At 45.4% G+C, this 23,363-nt stretch overlaps 1 protein-coding gene across 1 annotated transcript; it reads right to left on the bottom strand.

Moving 5' to 3' along the window:
• Positions 1-244: 244 nt before the first annotated feature.
• Positions 245-23,363, bottom strand: CRY2 (cryptochrome circadian regulator 2). The gene is made up of 12 exons (XM_084208387.1): positions 23,071-23,363; positions 20,193-20,301; positions 16,621-16,763; positions 9,129-9,313; positions 7,727-7,815; positions 6,523-6,663; positions 5,723-6,034; positions 4,552-4,703; positions 4,222-4,424; positions 3,659-3,748; positions 3,019-3,160; positions 245-2,530 (listed from the first exon to the last, which is right to left on the bottom strand). The coding sequence occupies exons 1-11, from the start codon at positions 23,265-23,267 to the stop codon at positions 3,021-3,023; spliced, it is 1,761 nt and encodes a 586-aa protein (XP_084064513.1). The 5' UTR covers positions 23,268-23,363; the 3' UTR covers positions 245-2,530; positions 3,019-3,020.

Here is a 23,363-nt window from a genome sequence, read left to right as displayed (position 1 = left end):
GATGTGTGCGTGCGTCATTTCCAGTGCTACTACCTCAGCTGCAGTTCTTCCAAATACCACCATCCACATCCCAGGTACTGAAAGAAACTTTGCAAGTGCGATCTCCCTTGCCTCCACAAAGCCTTCTAGATCACGTAGGAGATGCAGCCTCCCCTCCCTTTGACTCTTTACCCCCACAGATCCAGCCCCAAAAATTCCATTTACCAAGTGAAATAATTGGATGACATCAAAAAGAGGGTTAAAGACATTTATAAAAAGTTTTATTTACAGACCATTGCCTAAGCATGAAACTCTCCAAATGACAAAAGTCACAATTTCTGTAACCTATGTATACAAAGTGCATGTCTTTCCCCTTTCTTCTCTCTGTAGCAGAAGATGGGGGTAGGGGAGTATCTCTTTTTTTTTCTACCTTTCTGCCCCCAAGACAATGGGAGTAACAGCTGGGTCACACTGAAGGGGACAAGACCTGTTGATGACTGGGTTATCCACCAGGCAGACTACAAATAGTAGTTTAGAATAAAGTAAGGTTAGGAAAAGTGACTCTTTGTTTACTTGTTCAGTCTGTCCAGTGGATTCTCTGTGGAAAAAGAACGTAAGATCAAAGCCCCAGGGAACGGGAAGGAAAGGTTATTCAGCTATTCATTAAATTTATTCACAGACTCAATTCAACCACTTCAGGTTTCTCAGGTACGTTTGACTCAGTTTCTATTCACGGCCCTGTTGCTCTGGGTTCAAACACAGGCTCCAAAACTGAATCTGATTATCCCAGTGGGAGACAACTCCTGTACTCCCCAAGCAGTTAGTTCCATAAGCTCACATATAGCCCCACACTATCTGTGTCAGGCAGGAATGAAAGGTTTTGGACAGCAAATAAAAACAGTGCCAACAGCAGCCCATTGCATGGGACGAGCTACTCAATGTAATTCCTCTTGGAAACAACCTCGAGAGAGAACCTCCTGCAGTAGCACCCTCCCCCTTGCACTCTTTGGTGGCAGGCAGAGGTGCTCTGCCAGCACTGTGCTGACCTGACAAGTAACAGGACCCAGCAAGGAGTGTATGGTTAAGAGCCAGGAAAGCTACACAATCACCTTGCTAGGCTACAAAGCACCAGCGTGAATGCAAGTGGCAAGGAGGAACAGCGGGCAGGTACAGGAGTTCACTGTGTGGAAATTCAAAACACAGATGCCAATACAGAAGAGAGCAAACAAAATGGACACTGGACTCTGACCTCGAGGAAGACTCACTTCAAGGAGCTGATGTGTAATACATCCTCTATCAGTATGAGGCACTGCACAGGCTACACACCGGACACAGGCTCCATTTGAGAGCTCTCAGTCAGGGAAGGAAATGCTGTAGAGGGCTGGGCCCAGGTGTAGCTTCCTTATTATTTGGATCAGATCTATTCTGAGATACTACTTTGCTCACAGGAAGGCATGATCTTCAATTCTCTGAAGAATTCCTCCTTCTCAGAGTCATAAAATCAACTAGGTTGGAAAAGACCATTGAGATCTCTGAGTCTAACCTATATGACCTAACATCAATATGTCAACTAGACCATGGCACTGAGTGCCATATCCAATCTTTTCTTAAACACCTCTGGGATGATGACTCCACCACTTCTCTGGGCAGCCCGTTCCAATGCCCAACCATTCTTCCTGTGAAGAACTTTCTTCAGCCTTAACTTCCACCAGTGCAGCTTAAGACTTTGTCTTTTTGTACTGTCACTGGTTGCCTGGGAGAAGAGACCAACCCCCACCTGGCTACAACCTCCTTCCAGGGAGTTGTAGAAAGTTCCTCTTCCCCAGATGTCAAACAGCTCTGAAGCCGCCCATTCCAGGCAATACCACTATGACTCACGTTGCAGTGGCAAGGTTATTTTGCAGGGAAAGTTTTAAGTGTCTTTCGAGTGTATCTGTTCTTGTGCTACAGCTGACCTTCATTTTGTTTCCATCCCACATAAGCATTACCTTGATTTACTCAGAAAGCATTTCCTTTCTCGTCAGCCTAAGGAAAGAAATACTGAGTTTTCCCTGTTCTCTCGTAGGATGGATTCTCTATTTTTGACATTGTAGCAGCTTCCTTCTTAACTCCTACTATAATTTGAATTAATCAGCATACATCACTACCAAGAACTATTGCTGAGAAAAGATGCTCAGTATTTCTCAGATGTGCAGGTGCTGATCCTACATCAATGTATCAACTCATACGCACTGAGCCATTGTCAGAAAAGAAAGATACACATGGGAGTGAGCAAGCTGACAGAATGTTTTTGCCCTCTTTAATGTGGGCAGATTTTGGGCATGGCTGAGAAGAGATGTATTTGGCTCTCTGGAAACCAGAAAGCCAAATATTCCCAAGCACAAGTAATGCAGCGCCCTTCTGTGGCAGCTATTGGAATTACACAGTTATATGAGACCCTGGATTTTCTGTTGCAGATCCCAAGTTCCAGTCCCTCTGTGACAGCAGCTCCTACTCTTCTGGTCACCTCTTCAGCATTCTTTCTCTTCACTTGCAAGGTGCTTGTCGCTGGCTGTAGGAGACAGTAAAAGAGACAATTTGCCTTGACCTCCCTTGTCATATTGAAAAGTTGTCAGAACATATGACCAGCTCCTTGCCTCCTGGGATCTGAAGCACTGCAGGCAGATGACTGGACCTGTTTGATCTCCTGTTCTAGCCCATAGCCCCACCAGACGGGAGAACCTGGCTGTGAGCCCACTCTGTGGAAGGAGAAGCAGCCTCACAAGAGCAAATGCACCAACAACTGTGCTTTGTGACAGCTCCAGCAGCAGGGCACCGCTCTCCACTGGACAAGGGGGCTAACAGCGTGTTACACAAAATCCAAACGGCCGGCAGGCAGACCACTGCCATACTTCTGGGCTGCGGAATTACACTTAGGAGCCTTACACATCCCTCCACAGGAAGTCCATTTTGTTCATTAAAATGGTGGGAGTAAAAACTGAGCCTTATAAGCTTCCAGAACCAGGTAGTTTAAGCCAGCTCACACAAGGAAGTACTCACAATCACAAACTCTTTCCAGAGATCTCTGAAGTGGGGAGACCTGTCACTTTGGCTCGTTTGTAGAGTTCTTCAGGGCATGGCTCTTCCACTCCCTCGTGTTTGCGTTTTGGAGAAGCCTGGTCTGCTTGAGACAGCCTCACTGCTGTAGAAGGGAGAAGAGTCACTGCAATGGTTCCCCTGTGTTTAGATGGCCTCACACGTACACCTATGCCTAACCTGCCACAGAGCTGGGAGAAAAAAGACTGCACAAGCACAGAGCCATTTGATCACAGCCTCCCTGAAAACTTTTACCAAAAAATCTTTGTTAAAAGCAGAATTAAGTCACCCCAAACAAACACAAAGTATCCTCCTTTGACAGATGACAACTTAATTATACCTGATTAACCCTACAGTGATCTGCACTTCTCCTTTAAGTGGCTGTATGAGATCCCATACAGGCAATAAAAGATTCACATTAATGAACTCTTATTCTTCGGCCATTTTAGACATGAAGGCTCACTGGGGACTTTTGAAGAAAGCGTAAAGGAATGTGAATGTTTTCCTAGCTACATAGCCTCTTCTTATTAGAAAAGGATCCTCTCCTGCCTGTAACCTTTAACGTGCCATGCAAATCAAAAGCACACAAATAGCTCCAACTCACCTGTACTGGTGCTGCAGCCCTGCCCTGCAGCTGAGTCTGTGACCGGGCCACTGAGATCTTCCACACAAGAAGGGACAGATGCCAGCAAACCTAGAGAACGGCAAGAGGATGAGTTAAGAAACAAAACACAACTGGGCCGGGAGAAGCTTTTCACAGAAATACCTTAGTGATCACCAACCAGCACATCCATATCCCAAAGCAGGAGGAGCTCAGAGCTGCACTAACCCAGTGCTGACTACAGACACACACCATGATCCAGCTGTGCATTTATTTAGAATATACTGCTTAGGTTTTCTTACAAAGTGAAGAATGGACCATTCACCACTGGTATATAGATTGTGCCACGCTATCAGCAGCTCTCAGACCTAAACACTCCACTCTCAGTTGTCTGAGAACATAATGGAGCTCTCCCTGGAAACCAGTTGAGCAGATTTGGCAGGCACTGCTTCCTCTTGCAAGAACAGGCCAGAGAAGCAAGTAATACCTATTTTAAATCATGACTTTTTCTCCCAGCATTTTACCTCCTATTAAAGACACAAACTTTTGCAATTGCTGGTACTTACAGAGGCCCCTATAGCGTGACAGCTGCTGGTAGATCTGCTTCATCCGCTCGATGTTCAGTCGGCTGGTCTCTGCGTGGTTCACCATGGGTTTGGGGTAGTCCACCCCAATGATGCACTTGGCTGCCTTCTGCACAGACTCTGGGGCATTCCATGGTTCGTAGATATATCGTGAAGGGAAACCCTTTAGTTTGGGCAGATACCTCCTGCAACACAAGGAAAAAGCAGTGTAGCGCACACAATGCACAGAAAGTGCCGCGTACCTGTAAGCCACTGACTGACTTCAGCTTAGAGATGCAGAAACAAAGATCAGCTCCAGTTAACATCACTTACTTCACATAGTCACCACTGGGGTCTGTGCGACGTCCAAAGCCCACAGGACAGTAACAGTGGAAGAACTGTTGGAAGAACGCGCTGCACGAGAGCCACATCCAGCTGCCCGCATTCACACTGAAATCTGCATCCAGCAACAGTTCGTCAAACACCTGCAGCAATTGGAGGAAAAGGCACTGAGACCTTCCCTGGAGAGAACTTTGTGGCAGTAGGACCCAAGATGCTATTTCAAATGGCAGGCACTGAGCTATGAGAACAGAGCAGCAGCAGAGAGGTCATCTGCTGGCTGAAATCAGTTGGCTGGTCAATGCATCTCACTTCCTGACACTTTCCCTTAGGGAGGCATGGTCTGCTCACACTGATAAAGTGCTGGCTCATCTCTCATGCAGCTACAGACTAAATCACTACCTAGTGTTGCAGCAAGCTTTGGGTATTGATCCTAGCCTGGCAGGCACAGCAAGTGTAAAGCATGAACCTTGGGAAGGAGAGGATGCTGCACAGAAGAACGTGCACCAAAGCAAGAAGAAAGAACCCCTCTGAACATCCCAGTTCACAGTACCATCGAGGGGCAGAAAGGTTTCAGCAGTAACTCACATCCATGCACAGATGCTTCACTTTAGGCAGCACCTTCAATTATGCTCTTTGTCAGCTTTATGACTAGACGCCCCTGCCTCCACTTCTTGTGCAGGGCAGTATGTACACTGGGCAGGTTCAAGCTGTCTGTCCTTTCAGATGGCCCAAGAGGAGGGTCTTTTACCTCTTTCCTTGAGAGACTCTAGACTCAGATTTCACAGTCATGGAGCACTCCCTGACCGGCACGGTGATGGATTTTATAATGAGGAAAAAGGTCAGTTAAGAAGTGACATTGAACTTGCAAAGAAAACAGACGGACTGAGAGAATTTTTACAAAAAAACCCGCCAAAACTAAAAGCCCCCCCCCCATTTAGTTATGGTTACTTGAGGCTTGTGACACAGTCAGAGCCTTGCAGTAGAAGGCAGAAAGAAGTCAGGCTGTTGGCTGGCCAAGAGCCTGCTAGCAAATCCTCTCTTCCATGCACCTTTTACATGTGAAGGAAAAGCCATACCTGTGGGCCCATCCTTGCAGCAAGTGCCAGGGAGACTTTGTTTTCCTTATGGCCTCCTGCAAATATCTGAAAATGCCAAGACTCACCCTGACTCCTGACTCCCAGCTGATCCAGAGGTCACCCCTGGTCAGGAAGCAGGCCACTGCGTGTCTGGCCAGATGGTGGATCCACCCTTCTTGTCTCAGCTGGGTCATGATTGCGTCAATCCAAGGGAAGCCTGTCTTGCCCTCTGCCCACTTTGCCAAGGCTTCAGGGTTCCTGTCCCAGGGGATTTGTATGCAGATGGGGTTCCCCTCCATGCGATCAAACTTGGGGTTGTTGGTGGCGGCTGTGTAGAAGAACTCCCGCCACAGCAGCTGTCCGTACAGAGAGAGGGGGGGTGTGCTGTTCCGCTTCACCTGTGGAGAGGGAACACGGCTGCTCACAAGCACAGAAGGACTGGCTTCTTGAAGCTGAGCTGTGAGGCACCCATGCACTTACACACATTTCCCAAGTCACCTACTGACCACTGCCATAAAGGAGCTCAGTGGCAGATCCCCCCTTATCAGAAAGCCCAGACAGTGAAGTCAGAGCACTGACAGAAGTCACTCAGTACAATGACAAGTGACTGGAATGATTTAAAACTAACTGTAAATGGCTCTACATAACACAAGTCCAGACTGAAAAGCAAAGTACTACCAGATTTAAGGCCTGTGTGAGTACATACATGAGAATTACTTTCTTTCCCAACAGCCTCCTCTGGTAGTAGCAACAAGCTCAGCCCAACAATTAAATGCCAGGGAGGCAACTTATCTTTTGCACCAATTCTGGCACACTGTCTGGCAACCAGCCTCATGCTATATATGCTCAAACCCCACCTGCCCTCCAGGTGAACCCTTTGTCTTACCTTCTTATACAGCTCCCAGAGACGATAGTAAAACAAGCGGCAGGACAAGCAGCCAAAACGCAGGTAGGGACTGAGTCCTGTAGGGCTGGCCAGCAATGAATTGGCGTTCATCCGTGGTCTTTCGTAATTTGCAACCCATGCCTAGACAGATTCAGGAGAAATGAGCCAAAAACCCCTTGTAGTGGTGGGACACTGCTAAAGGCAAGCCTCTGTGCAGGTGGTGAGGCCACTTACATCTGATAACAGTCTCTTCTATTTACTTCCAACCACTGCTGGGAGAGATCTCCAGCAGGCAATCCCAACCCCAAGCCCCATTCAAGAAATGCAAAACCTTTGCCTCAGGATTTAAAGGACCCAGTTATTTTGCCCAAGAAGATTATTTTGCTTTGCATACAGGAGCTAACAACCTGGGGTTCCTAGGGATACAAGCTAACACAACTGTTTATGTGCAGGTATGACTATCTTACTTCATACACTGAACAAGTAAACTGGGGAAATTCAGACCCTTTTGTGGAGCATTATGTTGATAAATTATTCCCTCTTCAGCACAAGTATTTTATGCTTTGATTTCCACAACTGACATCAAGCTACCCAGCTTGATGGACTAAAGAAGTATAAAATGGTTAAAACTGAACCATGGTTTGGCAGATGGGTCACCTTTTGTTACTTTAAAATTATTTGCCTTGTACACTATAATCAAGAACACCAGCCCCATTGAAAAAAATCTGATTATTTCAACAAGGAGCTCAAGGAATTCCAGCCAGTGAGACACCCTATTAACATGCTGATGGACAATGGGAAGGCATTCTTTTATAAGCATGTACTTGCACTAATACCTAAGATAAAAACAGATGGTGTACAGTGTGCAGCAGGGACTGAACAACTTAACAGAAGAATTTCCAAGTTTGCACTCCTCTACTGGAAACTGAGAAGTAGAAACAAGGAAAAGAATCCAATGTGCTTCAAACAGCAGCATAAATAACATACTGCTCTAAATTTTTGGACCTGAGGAAGCCCAATGAGCTCCCTGCTCCACACAAAACCTAAGACCACAGGAGCATGCCAACAATAGCATACACTCATTTCCACAGGTGAACACTATGACCACTGCTAGGAAGAGCAGGGAATAGGGTAATAGGCAACAAACACTACATTTTTCATTTGGAGGCAGTTTGCAGGAAACGCCACTTAAATAAGGGGTTACCTTTCTTTCCAAGTGTTTATCCAGCCGTGCCAGAGCTTCTGTCTCCCCTCCTTGCCAGACTGCAGGGGCAAGACCATCTGTAGGAAAGCCTGAGAGAAAGAACTTTGTAAGATTTGAAGCTGTGCCAGACAAAGGGCATAGATATGGGATAACGCATTAACAACAGCAAGACAGTACATATTACAGTTGCCTAATGTGGCTTACTTGCTGCTCTAATCCTTGTACAGCAGGCAAATCATGTAGGATATAGGGAGAGCCTGCTCATGACACTGCACTTCAAGGGCCTCTCCCTGCAATGCTACAGGCAGCCTCATGGTGACTTTCCCCATTGCTCACAGCCAGCATTCTCTCTGGTGTGTCAGCACTACCCAAAGGGTTCTGCTCGAAAGGCCAGAGCAGCTGGCAATGAAACATCTGCTTCATAGCTCTGCCTTACAACCTTGTCATTGACATCAGCCACTCACTAGATAGCCCAGCTGCTCCTGGTGAGGCTCCTATTCTGCTGAGGCTGGTGCTGGGAAAGGCACTGGATTAGTGCAAAAGAACCACTGCAAAGGGGGAAGCAATAATACAGTCCTCCTGCAGTGCTCTGGGCAGACAGAGGAGCCTCCCCTGGCAGCAAGCAGAGCAGTGTAAGGTTACAGGTAGTCTCACATTTGGTTAGACAATAAAGAAAGTAGACCCATGCAGGACTGCAGCCCTTAGGATACTCCTGTTGTGAAGCCCCATACTTTTACATGACTGTTGAAGCTGTGCTTTAAGGTGCCAGGCGATACTTCCTATAAAGGTGGTATGGAGCCTCCAGTCATAGACACACAGACAGTATTCTGCATTAGTCCTTTCTTCCCTTGCATTTAGATTTACTTCCCTGATGTAGGTCTTGCATTCCTCATGCCTCAGCTATTCACTCTCCTTCTTCAAGTCTTACAGGACTGTAAGGCACAGCAGGACGAGTGAAAGAAATTTTTGTAATATCTTTTGTCTTGCTAAGTTCCCAAATTGGTGCTGCTTGGCAATAACAGAATGAAATTACCTAAACCTGGTACACAGTTAGTTTACCTCTTCAGGTCTGTTACACAACACACCTGAGACTGCAGTAGGAGGAAAGCAGCTGGTGAGGACATGAGCTCCGAGTACAGTGGTTACATGCTCAGTACAGCAGAGAGCACAATGACAGATGCAGAGCACTTCAGAGCAGTGCTAAAGGGGATGCTGGGCATCAACAGCAGTGCAAGGGACACCAGCTTGTTATCACAAGGTCCGGCACTTGCTGAAAAAATTAGGCCATGCTATGGCTAGAGGCAGCCCATGTCAGGTGAGAACATGTGCCAGCCACTGGAAACAGTTCCACTAGATCCTGTTTCAGCTAGCAGTAGTCCTTGCCTTCACTCTTGACACATACCCAGCTCTTCCAGGGATGGGACCCCATAGACATCGTCATGGTTTTCCTGGATGTCCACTTTACATGTTTCCATCTGCTGACTTATTACAGTGCTCACTGGCTTCTTTGGGAGCTCCATACGGCTAATGATGGCCTGGAAGCGCTTGTAGGTGAGGGGTGGCTTGTGGCCATTCAGCTCAATTATTCTGGAGATAAAATAAACAAGGTGAAACAACACAGCCTCACTACCACAGACAACACAGGGAAATGACATCCAAACTGGACCCTGCTATCTCTGCTCAGGATAGCCTTTCACTCTGGATACAGAAATCCTTATAGACCCACGTTTCACTTGATGCATCCCTCAAAGGGATATTAAAATCAACCAAACAAAATTCTAAAATACATCAGAAGACAAAGCATCATATATTTCCTCATCTCCACAGGGGGAAAAAAACCACCTCAAAACAGCCCCAGCTGAATCAAGCTGAGCATCACATCTCTCTCCTGGAGCTCCTCATCAGACCCCTGTATGAAATCTCTACCTGGTTGCTGCCTGTCTGTCTCCCCAAGGTGGCAAATCCTAGACCTGCATCTGGGTCCCCTGACACCTTCTGATGTCCTAATCTGATTCTGACCATACTTCCTTCTTGTCTGACACAAAAGACTCAGCCTGTTAGTGACCCGTCCTCCACCTGTCTTGGATGAGACAAATCCCAGTTTGCATCATTCCTCTCTCCCTGTGATTAGAGAGATCACTATCCTCCTCTATGCCATAAAGTCACAAGCAGCCCTGTCTCATGGTATTGACCTTCGTCAGATCACACTATAGAAAAAGACAGTCAGGGTTCTCCATTCCTCTACTTCACCAAGCATCCACAGCCTGCTGGGGCCATGCAGTCTTATTTTTCCTGGGACAGACAACTATGAGAAGCCCCCTGGGCAAGATAAACTTCCCCAGGCTGAAAGATGCCATTTTTAACCCCTCTCCTGTAGGAGTGGAAGGAGTTAACAGCAAAGCCGACAGCACAGGGATCGCCAGCATTACATAAAGCGGAGGCCGGCAACCCCACAGCTCACAGAAGAGCTGCAGCACAGCAGCCTTCCCCACCCATTACAATCAACAGCTTATGCAAGGGGCCGGGCTTAAAGCCGAGTGTTCCGGCGGCGCCATGTGCCGGCCCTTCCCCCGGGGCCGCACGTGTGGCGGGGCGGAGCGACACGCCGGGCCGGGGCTCCCGCACGTGTGCTCCGCGGTGACCCGGCTTCCCCGCCGCACCGGCAGCGGCCCCGGCCCGGAGCCAGCCCTCCCACACACCCCGGCCGAGGGAAGCGGAGCCTTCCCCACGGGCAGCACGGTTGAACAGATTAAAAATGAAGCCTCCTGCAGTTTCCTCCCGGGTTTCTCCTTTTAAGTTGTAAACACTGGGAGATAACGACATTAACGAACAGGGCAGGGAGGGAGGGAAGGCCATCCGGATGTGGACAGAGTGCAAAGCACTGTACATTTTTAGTGCCGGGCTAAAACAGACATGGCCACGGTGTGGGCACAGCACTCTGACATAGACAGATACATTTGCATTTGTCTTACAGCCAACACCTTCTATCCTGCAACAGCACACCACAGCGCATCTCTGCTTTCCTGCACGCACTTTCTTCCCGTCTCCATGTTCCACCCCAGAGATGGCAAGAAATGACAGAACTCATGAATACTACCCACCACACTCTTCTCTGTGGCTGCTTTGTGAGTCCCCAAACAAGACCAGCCAAAGATCCCCAGAAAATCAGTGTTTCCACTGGATGAGAACTGAGGCATTTCCAGCTATAGCACTCTAGAGAGGCTCACTTGTTTCCATAGGAATTCAGAGCTTGGAAGAGAATATGCGACAAAGCTGCACCGTGTTTGCCCTGAGGCGCTTGTGATGAAGGCAGGGAAGCTACTTCTTCCACACCACCACTCTTTTCAGCCCAGCTAAAGCTGCCTTTGAGCTCGAGATGCACACCATTGTACAAGAAGCACAGCTAAAACTTCTGTGGACAGCTAGCTACTTGAAGCAAATCACTGTGACTAGCAAATGGATGCTAGCGTCTGTACTTGAAATCCTCAAGGATGTGAATATGAGTGAAGTTACCTAGTACTGCTCCAGAATTCCTAAAGACTTACTGGATCGGGGACACAAATATTTTAAGACAGGACTAGGACAAGTTGCACATTTCACAGCACCTGACATAGGCATTACGCACTAAATCTGGACCTTTCCCAATACTGCCAGGAAAAGAAGTATTGAATATTGGATATTGCACAATATGGGATATGTATGGGATATGGGTATTGTAGTACTGTTCAGGGCTTCTGTACAAAAAATTGTGCAGGAAGCTCCCCAAACAGGAGTTCTTTCCTTCCTTATACTGACCTTCTAATCCAGGCCATACACTTTCACGGGACTTTCAATGACAAAAAAAGGGAGGCTCCTCCCTGTAAGATCCGTGTCTCTCGGGCTGTTGTTTGAGTCCACTCCAGCTAGCTATGGACCCTGGCCCACACGGTCTTACATGGACAAAAGCAAAAGACGAGAAGTGCTCTTCTCCACGTGGGGACGAGTGTCCTGTTTATTGGCTTGGGAAGGAACACCTCAGACTCTGGCAACTCCCCAGGTAGAAAAGAGGAGGTTCCCTTCTTGCAGGGAACTTCTATACCTGAAGGAATGGGGGTGGGGGAAGAGAACCACAGCCCAAGGGATACCACTGAGGAGGGGCGAGGGGAGGGGTAGCCAGGGGACGGACCACCAGGGCTATAGGGCAGAGAGATCACCCAGTGCAAAACAACTAAAGAAACTACTTTGTGCAATACAACACCTCCCTAGGATTTAATACCCACACTTCACCCATCTCCCCCAGCCCAATTTGCCACATGCAGCAATTGTTCTAGTTTTCTTGAAGTGGAACAGAGAATCACTGTATTCATCACACAGAACCTAACCTTAGTTAGTGAGCACACCCAAAACTAGCAATATGCTGCCCAGCACTATCTGACAGTGGTACCTGGATGCCAGAAGTTATGAAGGTCTGTTTGACCATCAGTCACACTTCACCTCAGGAGAGCAGGCAACCCAAACCTGACCAAACAATTGCAGCATTGCTATGATTTATAAGGTATCCTACAGTCAGTCACCTGTGACAGCAGAGTGTCTGCAGACTCAAATTCACGCCCCCACAGGTGTCAGCTTCTGAATCATCTCCATAGCAGTGCCCCTGCAGGATGGCTAATGGGCTTAGGAAAGCTGCTGGCCCCAAACACCTGACACCTCAGCTTGCTTGCAAATGACAAGGCTGGGTTCTGGCAAGGGACTGAAGGTGCTCCCCCGCTTCCTTGCGGGAGGAAGAGCTGGATGCCAGCACTCAGCACACAGGCTGCCCAAAGCACCCCAGTACCAATTCACACGGACTGCTTTGCTAGCCTTGCCAGCTTATGCAATTGCTCTGATCCAAATCCCTGCTCCACAGAGCTCACGGAGGGCTCTGTCTAGTAGAACAAAGGGTATTTCTACAGATTCAGAGAGGAGATGGAGGGATAACCAACTGATCTGTCCATCTGATAGATGCTGAACAAAGAACAAGCAGTTCAACTTCCACAGAAACACATACTGAGAAGAAGAGAGATGAAGAAGTGACTTGATGACAGGCTGGGTATTGGCAGTGAGGGAAAATACCTGACACCAGAGCACCATGCAAGACAGGAGAGGATAACTAGATGTGGGAGGCAGAAGTTTGACTAGACCTCCTTAGAAATAACCCACCTTTTTGGCACAATGTAATGAACTGCAGAAGCACCAAGGCATGCACACTTCCCTGCGCTTGGTTCATTTAAGTTAGCACGTGCTCCTATGAGAACACATTCTACTGTCATTTCAGCCTTAGGCTCGGGTAATTGAGGAAAAGGTGATCCTGATGCATGCTACAAACACACAAGATCACGGTGTTCTTTTCTGACCTAAACCACTCCCAGCTTGCTGAACAACCCAGCCTGCCTGGGTTACAGAACCCACAGTGCTGACCATAAGTAAACACACTACAAAGGATTTAGATCCTAAGGAGGAGAAAACAGGCAGATCCAGGGAAGAGACAAAACAATCTGTCATCTGGAAATTGTCAGAATAACTGTCAAGTAAAGGCTTATGAGCAGGCTAAGCTGATACCCAAGAAATTATCTTTTCTGTCTGACTTCTACAATCTGAACATTGCTCATCTTTATTGGGAATTCCCAGATTTTCTTAGGAGTTTTTACCAGCACTGATGCTCATTTTCTACACCCCTCTCCTTGTTTTGGGGAAGAGGAGGTGAAAGACGCTCCGATAATCACACAGCTATACTGGCAGTGCCAACAAGGGGCAAATTGTAATCTTCCTACTGGGTAAAAGTGGTCAAATTCACAAGTTAACAGGTTCTTGGCAAATGTTTAAAAGAAGCTGGTGAAGGTGGTACCAGGAATACACTGCAGAGGACAAGAGACGTGCTGGATTAATTTATGTAGGAGTGAAAGATTAGTCTAAATTGTTTGAAACTGGGCTGACAATCTTGTCAGAAACCTGATTAAACAAAGATGAGAAGTAGGATGCCATCACCAGGTATTATTACCACTTGCTAATTATGCAGGAAAAACATTAGGGTGAGCAGAGGGACAACACATACCAAGAGTTAGAATCTGGAGGGAGAGATAGTGTGAGACTTCCAGGAGAAATACAGTATCAAAAACTGTATTATCACCTGCTGAGAAATCTCGGAGATACCAAGAACCAAGAAATGTCAGTTACAGGACACCTCAAGTACATCTACACAGACTGGGTATCTATCACAGCCCATCACCTGCCAAAACCCAGTTTTCTAGTTGCCATAAATGACTGCCCCATGAAACAAGAAATCAAGAACCCACAAGAAGTGATAATTCATTACTTAAGTCTTAGACAGTGCTAAGCTGAAAATGTTAGTTATCACTTGCCTGCTCTGTTACTTGAGCATGTGTCAATTTAACACTCCTCCAGGAGCAACAATACCATACATATGTGAAAAGACCACATATGTAAAAAAGATCTTCAGAAAGATCACAAGAGTCAAAACAATTAAAGAATAGCATCAGCTAAGACAAGAGAGGCAGAATCTTTTGGAAAAATGAAGACAAAGATAGAAACCCACCAAACTTTGGTAGGTTAAATTAAAAACCACAGCCTTCTTGCATCTCCTAATCGAAATCAAAGTTTGAGAAAAAAGTGTGAGTAGTAAAAGAAACCTAACCAAAACCATCCATTTACAGACACTCCAAGATATTTATAGGCCCAAGAGGTGATCAACTCATTAAAGAAAGGAGAGACTGTAAGAGCACAAGAAAACCCCTGCATATATTTTTGCAGGTGTATTCACTATGGAGGTATCTAGGGAGGTTATGACTCTTGGTTTTTTAAAAGAAAATGTTATCAGATGCTGTGACACATTGGGAGACCAGGAAAAAGTGCCTGGTGAAAAAAAGTGCACAAAATAATACTATGCTTGAAAAGCTTGCCAGGGCCACCAAATACTCACCCAGATACTGTAAAGGACATCATGAAATACACAAACTAATAGCTGCTTGCTGCATGTAATATAAAACTGCCCAAATACTATGGGGGGGGAAAAAGAAAGTAAATACCACTCTAGATTTTAAAAGCATTTCAGGGGCATCGGAGGGACAAATGAATAGACGGATGTGAACATTAAGCAGATGGGTAGAAAACACTAATGGAAACAGTGAATGCATAGATATATGCAATATGTTGGAGGGTTAATTTGGCTTTGGTAAAAGGGAGGTTGTGCCTGAAAATCTATTAGAGACATTTGAGCCTGAGGCAAAGGAGATTTAGTTGATATATTCTATGTGAATTTTGAGAAGCCATCTGACTAGATCCCTCACTGAAAAAATTTAAAGAAACCACAACAATTTGCAAGAAAGGAAAAAGTCAATGCAGACAGAAAATCCTTTGATTTACAGAATTAGAGAAGGAATCTATTTTTCCAATAGGAAGAGAAATCCAACACAGAGCTGAGCTAGGGCTTGTGCTGCTCAATATTTTTTACAAAATATCTGGGAAGAGACAAAAAACAGCATGATGATAAAGATTACTGACACAATAAGCTATCTGGGATAGCTAAAGATAAAAGGTAACTTTACAATTTCCCTATATACCACATAACCAGCTGCCAAAAATATCAGATTAAATTGCAGTGTTGGTCATGTTGTTTCTCCATATGCAATCTTATTTATACAGTAGCAGCCTCTCAAATAGCTATGACCATTCTGGAAGGAAGCCCTGAGACATCAGTTTTATGTTTAGCAGCACTCAGAAAAAACAGAAATAATGCTACTGTTAGGGAAAGACAGGACACATTATAACACTCAAAAATCTATGTTGCCTCTACATTTTGCACACTCGTTGTCATTTTCACCACTGCTCTCCACCTCTAGAAATACCTAGAAGTACAAAGAAAGATGACAAAACAAGAGATTTAGAACAGATTCCACCTGAAACTCTCCACTTTGGAAAAGACATAGGTGACATGAAGAAGAATGTGATGGCCATTGACTTTGGAGGGGTGAGGATGTAATAAACTTTGGTAATAAACATGGTCTTCTAATGCAGAATTAGAAAACAGCACCTGCTCACGAGACAGGTTCAAGAATCCTCCTCACTCCAGGGACAAACATTTCCACACAGTATGTGCTAACTACAAAGCTCCTGCCCATAGGAAATTATGGATGTTAAAGATTTATAGGAGAAAATCTACATTCAGCATTACTGGCACAAGTCACATCAGAAAGAAAAGGGAAAAAAAAGAGAAAGAAAAAAAAAGCAAGCAACCTGTAAGAATAATACTAAAACACTGTACTGGCTTTGAAGTCAAGCATACCTTAGAGTCTTAGCTGAAAGACTGTCACCACCATTTAAAATTATATGTATATAGAGGGATTACATATAAGTAATATATATAAAAACTCAACATCAAAAAACAAACATAGCAAACACACAACAAAGACAAAGCATTCAGGTTTTAGAAAAAGGAAAGTTTGTTCCAATCTACCTTGCTTTACTTCTTCCAGCTGTACTGACACATCCATCAGTTAAAAGCCCTGCTTTCATAACATGTTTGAGACAACAGCTCAACTACCTTCATTACAATGAAGCAAAAAAAAAAGCAGTCCATACACTGAGGACATGCTCAAGGAGAGCAATCAATAGGACACAGCTGAGCAAATTAAATGACACTCAAGTACAGAGTTTAATATGCTTGAGGCAACACCTTTCTGTACATTCACGTCACTGTCAGCACTTTGACGTGTTCTAATTGAAAGAGGAGTGTGCCAAGTAATCCTTATAGGCTCACTCGGGATGACAGTGATCAGTGTAATGGAACAGACCGAAGTCTTTGCAGACAGGACAATCCCAGCCTAGCCCTGACAGCACCTCTGCCCTTTCTCTCCCCATACCTGTCCAGGTCATAGAGGGTGTGGGAGTTCTCTATCACCACCTCCACACCAGCCTCCTTGGCCAGTTTGACGATAGCTGCATCCCTTTCCTTCCCAAATGGCTCCGAGTCATATTCAAAGGTGAGACGAGTGACTCCCCATTCCTGCAAGAAAAACAATACACCCAGCTGTCAAACAGAAGACTATTTCTAACCAGCACAGTTACAAATGAAGATTTCAGAATTCCTGAGCAGTTTAAAGTTCTGGAAGCCTTGAGAGTGTTGCTGTGAGGAACAGCAATCTGAATTTGAGATAAGCAAAGAAGCAACAATTTTATCAGCTCTAGCAAACATCAGATCTGCTATGCAAATTTGTAGATGTCAGGTTTAAAACACATCAGAGGAGGTTCAGTTCTTGTCTATTACCGTTCTTAGATTTCAGCTCAGTTCCTGAGCCTATCAATAACACGTTTTGTTGCACATGCTGTCCTGAAGTAACCTTACCATCCTCTTCCAGCATTTGCAGAAAAAGCATTTCAGAAAGCTCTTTCAACAGAAGTTCTGCTCAACCCCCCCGTGTTTTTCTGTGGTGACATTAAGTAAAACCAATACAGTCTAAATTTTTTCTGATATCTCTTTAAAAACATCACATAATAGGAAACCATTGTCTATCCCAAATAGAAACAGGAAATTGCAGGACATAGGTTCACTCAGTTACTGTCCTTTCTGGTGAGCACAGTAGAGTATGATACTGCAATTCAGATTTGAAGTCCTGCCTTTCTGGAGTTATTTTAGAATTGTAGAATTATAGAATGGTTGGAACTGGAAGGAACCTTAAAGATCACTTAGTTCCAACCCCCCTAGTCAAGCCATGCACTTATTCTCAGCTTCATAGCTTTAATAGATCCCTCACAAATTACATAGCATAGGCCTTACGAAAGAGCACTCAGACTCTTCCAGGCTTTTCTAGAGCACAGATTGTTCTCAAAGTCTATGGCCTAGTTTTCCTCAGAAAATGAATCCTATGAGAAGAGGCTTAATGGTTTCCACAGCGACCTTCCCAAGACATCCATCAAGCAGCAGCCCTCAGATTTGTTTAGCAAACACAACCAGAAATCTACAGACATTTAAAAAACACCCTCACACAACTAAGAACCACATTCTCCAAGTCAGTCTAAATCACCCCTGTACATACAGGAGACTTTACCTGTGAAAGAGAAGCAAAGCACAAAGAACAAATGTGGTAGCTCCCTGAAGACCATTAAAAGTAATGCCAAAGATGGGGAAGGGGATTTTGAAGCAGAAAACAACTGTACAAACTACTTACATTTCTAAACTTGCAGACTCAGCTCTAAAGTTAATTTTAGGAAAGACAGAGAAATTAACAAGTTATGTACCAATGAATCTTAAAGAGATCTTCCACCCATTTTTCAAAGTAAGAACATGACAGCATCCATAACTCAGAGCAGGGGTCAGACAGACATTCCAGGCCCTGTCCTGCTCCTACGTGATTTAATAGCTTCATTTTAAACTTTTCTTCCTTCTATAAGAAAGCCACGAGCAACTGGAGGACTTGGAAAAGATGGATTAGGTCTCAAAGGAACACACATTACTACCCTGAAAGAATGGAATAGAATAAAAAACATTAGGTTTAGAGGGATTTTAGGTAGGCAGCCAACACTTTAAATTCAGGTATTTCCTACAGTTTTGAGAAGTCCACTGCTCTACGTGATGCAGTAGTACACAGGAAGCAGAGCACAAGCAACCAGAAAATCTGTTACCTGTATGACAGTAAATTGCAAAAGAAAAGTCATGACTGATGACTTGCCTCTTAGTATCTAACCTAGAGCAAAGAAAAACTGTAGGGGAAAAAGCACCAAAGGAATTGTGAAAACACTTCAGTGAACAGTGTACTTCTATAGAAGAGGTAAAACTAGATGCTTATTCAGAAGAAGTCAGACAAAAAACTTCTGCAAAGGTTAACACATTGCTAACAAGTGCACCTGTCATGGTATCCATACACAGCAGCGCCTTTGTGGTGACTGTTAATGACAACATAGCTCAGCTACTGGCAGCGAGAGCAGAAATTACATTAGGTCTAAGTATTGCAGTAGCAAATGTGACATAACTCTCCTCTTCACAAAAGCTGACAGCAAGCCATGAGCTGCTGCTAATTCTGTGTTCAGTGCAGCAGCTCTGGAGAGGCCTCAATCCCTACCAAAGCCATACATTTATCATGTAAAAGCATCAACTTCCCTCTACCTTTTACAGCTCTGTTATACTACTCCTGAGATATTCATCAGCTCACCTACCCAGACAAAACAGACTGCAGCAAAAAGCAGTTCTGGCTGATTACACAACCAATGTCTCCAAACTTCAGACTGCCAACTAGTTTTTGTTCTTTAACCAATTGAGCATTTTTCTCCAATAAGAGTTTTAATTGTCCTGTGAGTACCATGAACTAAAGAGGCCATGAACTACTAGGAACTTACTTGCAGATCAAAAGATAAAAATAATCCAGACTCTGAAAAGGCTAAAAGCAGCACATAGTTTGTGTCATGTGTTAAGATGCAGAAGCCAAAATAAGTATCTCTGCCCCTTCTCATCTGCACAGTCCAGTTCCTCCCCAGTACTAACTGCCCTCCTCCAGAAAATACACATCAAAACCATTTACAGAAGGAGGGTACATATTCAAGTTCACCTCTCCTTCTCTGGCAGCTGCTCTATAGTAGGAATTGGGGGACACTAGTTCTGTCAACCATATGTAAGGCACAGCCCACATGACACCCCCAACTCATATGACTATTAAGAGCCATGTTTTTTTTCATTTAGTTTTGTAACACTATCAAAGACATTGTCAAAAAGCTTCAAAGACTTTGGGAAATACAATCTTAGAGCAGGATGGAGAAGAATGACAAGCCCTGATATTCAAGGAGATGCTGTTGTCAGCCCTGACATCTGCAGCACTGACATATCATATTAGAAATGTACCCCACTAATCCATTATTGATCACTAAGGTAACTGCATATTCCTAAACAGTACATCAGGAGAAATCTTGGACCCAAGCTCTATCCTGCTGCTGAGATGACTAAACTGCAGTCTTGAACAGAAAAATAAAAGGAAAATCCTACTTGCAATTCACATACAGATCAGTGTACTTACTTCTGCTGTCTGTAAAGGTCTATGGACACAGCAGTCTTCCTAAGTAAAAACTGCAATAAGCAAATTGCCACTAGGGAAGAAGCTCTCAACAAAGAAGGGTCTGTGTGTCACAGTGCAGCCCTGTGAGAGATGACTTAGAGAAACGAAGTTCAAGACCACCATCCAAAAACAGAAGCCTGAGCACTCTGATAGCAGGTTACACCCTACAACTACATTTCTTTGTGAGTCTGAGTTCAGGTGCAGATCTGGCTCTCCAGCTGGTCCTTATAGATAGTAGTTAGTTGTAGTTAAGGAGGAAAGTTTGTTATAGTGAAGAACTAGTTATAGTTAAAGAGATGCTGAGGGAATCACCAATCATTAGCGACTGAAAGCAAGTTTAGCACCAGGTCACCAATTTTTCTTTGTTATGCTCCAAAAAATTATTCTCTTACTTTAAAGAGTCTTGGGAAGACATCTGTTGGTTGCCCTCGCACAACAAACAAGCGAGAGTTCAGTTTCCTTAAACTATTGTCCAGATCTTCCAGGGACTGGAGAAGAAATCTGCAGAGAAGAAACACCAGCAGTTAGTGTCAGTCAGATGGGTTACAGCTAAAAGGCAAATGAGAATTTGCATGGAACTCCAGCAAACCTGCATCACCAAATGAAATTGGAAGTCTGGACAAGAACCAGAAAACAAGAATTCATATTTACTTCTGGTCTGTCTAACAACTTTTATGAGATTGCAGCACCAGCTAGCTCCCATTCACTCATATGCAATTTGTACTTGTCCAGACTCAAGAGGCTTTGAGGATTTTCTTCTTACTGCAACCCACTTCCCACATTCTCCCTCAGAGGTGGGAGAACACCCTTGTCAATTCTTCTCTCCACATTACATGGAGAAAGTATAAACCATGTAATTCCTTACTGTACATTTTTTCACAGGTTTTGGGGCAAAAAGGGATTTTGCATATGAAGGAGAAAAATTTTGATGCATTACTCCAAAGAAAGTAATTAAATACTGCAAGAATTGTGCAGGTTTTACAGTTCTAGCTATAAATACACCATGTCACAGCAGAGAAATGTACTCTCCTAGCTCATCAGTAGCACAAGACTGAGCACCAAGATCTCCCAAGGCAAGAATCATCTGTACTTTGAATAATCGCAAAGAGAACTGCAATTCACCTTGCACCATGAAGGCACAGAGATGAGAGCACACCAAGATATTCTTCCATTCCCTCTCATCCCAAAACTCTAAAAAGCCATGTAAATGCTTTCTGCATTTAATGGTATGTCTTACTGATCCCCCACTAAGCTATAAACCACCAAATGTATAACATTTACTTTCCCAGTCACACATCACCCCATCTACATAGTAACTTCACTTTGTTTTATTTAACTCTGCAAAAGACACCAGCTTTAAAACTTTAATGTCTCTTCAGCACCTGGCGCTGCTGACAAACCCACAACCCTTTGTAAGTGAGCCTGCCAACCCTTACCTTTCCCTCCATCCTCCATACCCACTCAGCTCCCTAAAGACCCACCGCCCCCCCCCAGCCAAGGAAAGCCAAGCTACTACAACTGCACTGCAAAGTGGCAACTTCTCTCTCCTCAGCTACACTGCCCACAATGAGAACTGTGAGCTTCCAGCTAGAACAAATTTACTCTGCACTTCTGGAAGGAGAAAAGGGTGTAGGGTTCACAGAAAGCAGGGCACTCTATCCCAAAGGAGAACACCCAGAACCAGGTCCAAGTAACCTAAACCAACCACTCCCTGAGCCCCAGCCCACTTTTCACTTATTAAGTACGCGCATCAACTGCCCAAGGGGTTATAAAAATTTTAACAAGCATTACTCCTATATGGCTCACACATGCTGTGCAGTTAAATAACAAGAGTTTTCCAACACGATAAATTTGTGAGAACTAGGTAAAACATAAGCATTTGCCTTTGAAGAACAGAACTATGAATACAAACATTTGGATTAAAAAAATTAGCAAAACAAAGCCAAGACTCACAATGGGAATGAATGGAACTTTAGCCAACATAAGTAATATGCTAATATGTTTTTTGCCTAATAGCCAGTGGTGCTCATTTCTGACTTCTGCAGTAGTTCCACACCTCAAGAAAACACTATTTTTAAAAACTCTACTTGCTCATATATTCCATGATTACAACATAAAGAAGACTCCTAACTGTTTCCCTCCCTTTATAACGTTGGTGGAAACAAACAAGGATTAAACAGATCAGGAATTAATCTGTTGTGCCACCACTTTGGTTCTTCCAAATGAGGACAGTCAGCAACAACAGCAGCACGTGAAAGGCATTTCTGTCTGCTGCTGCCTGCAGAGAGCCTGGTCTATGGAAAGATCAATTCAGATTCCTGTAACAGAATTCACAATTGTCTGTACTTTGAATGACTACACTGAGGTGACTTCTGCACATTTACAATTTTTTAGCCATCCTCTGCTGTGGGATTCTGGAAACATACAGATATGACCCATACAAGTCCATTCCTTGAAATGAAGCCAAGGTGCACAGCAGAAGCTATCAATTACAACTACAGCTTCCCTAGTGCACAGCCACGTGACATTTCCAAGAGCTCTCAAAGCCGGGTAGTTGTCTGTCGACTTCCTCTGAGGGGGAAGTGGGAGATGTGCTTCACTTGCATGCATGGGAGTCTTGCCCGGGAGACTCTCTATCTGGACTGGGGTTCCAAATGTTTAGGCTGCTGAGACCTGACACAAGAGCATTATGTAATGTTACTGGCTACAGTGAGGTCTTGATCTTTGCACAGACGTGACTCATGCTATACATTTTCCCATTTGCAGAGATGAGGAAAAGCCCATTAGCTTCATCTCTAGTTTCTTAGCAGCAGCCGATGTGCATTGCCCTAAAAAATCTGAGCGACGGCAGGAACGGAGCGGCGTGCGCACATGCCTACGCGCGCCCGGCAAGCCCAAGGGCAGAGAGGAGGCGTGGTGCAGCCACGAAGCTGAGGATTCTTTGCCCTCGTCTCTAGATTCTGGGAAAAGGGTTTCCCAAAGCTAAGTGTCCATCGGTTGCTGCTCTCATACACTCGCCCCACTGATAAAATCTAATGACATTACATAAAGTTGAAGGCATCCTCCCACACAGGCAGCACGGCTGAGAAAACCGTGGCGAGGCCAAGCGGACGGGGCACAGCCGCTCGCCTGCAGATGGGCCGGGGGCAGCACTAAGTGGGCCCGACACGGAAGCGTATGCAGCTGCGGCCCCGCTCAAAGCGCTCCGGTGCCGCGGGAGCCTCGTCCCGTACGGTCCCACCCGCGGCCCGCAGGCCCGGTGCCACTCACCGCCAGCGGTTGATGCCCACGGCGGAGGAGGCGGCGAACCAGGGGTCCAGGATATAGATGCAGCGGAGGGACGTGGCGTCCCGCAGCGCTTCCTGCAGCGCCGGGTTGTCGTGGAGCCGCAACCCGCGGCGGAACCAGTGCACGGAGCGGCACAGGGCCGGCGCCGGGCCCAGCGCGGCCGCCGCCGCCGCCGCCATCGTCGCCGCCCGAGCCACGGTCCCGCCCCGCCCTACCGCGTGATTGGCGCGCACGGTGGCAGCCAATCAGCGGGGGGGGGGGCGGGCGGCGCGCCG

The sequence above is a fragment of the Fringilla coelebs genome (genome assembly GCF_963513975.1).
Source record: "Fringilla coelebs genome assembly, chromosome: 6".
Taxonomy (NCBI): Eukaryota; Metazoa; Chordata; class Aves; order Passeriformes; family Fringillidae; genus Fringilla; species Fringilla coelebs.
This window is presented reverse-complemented; position numbering and strand designations above follow the sequence as displayed.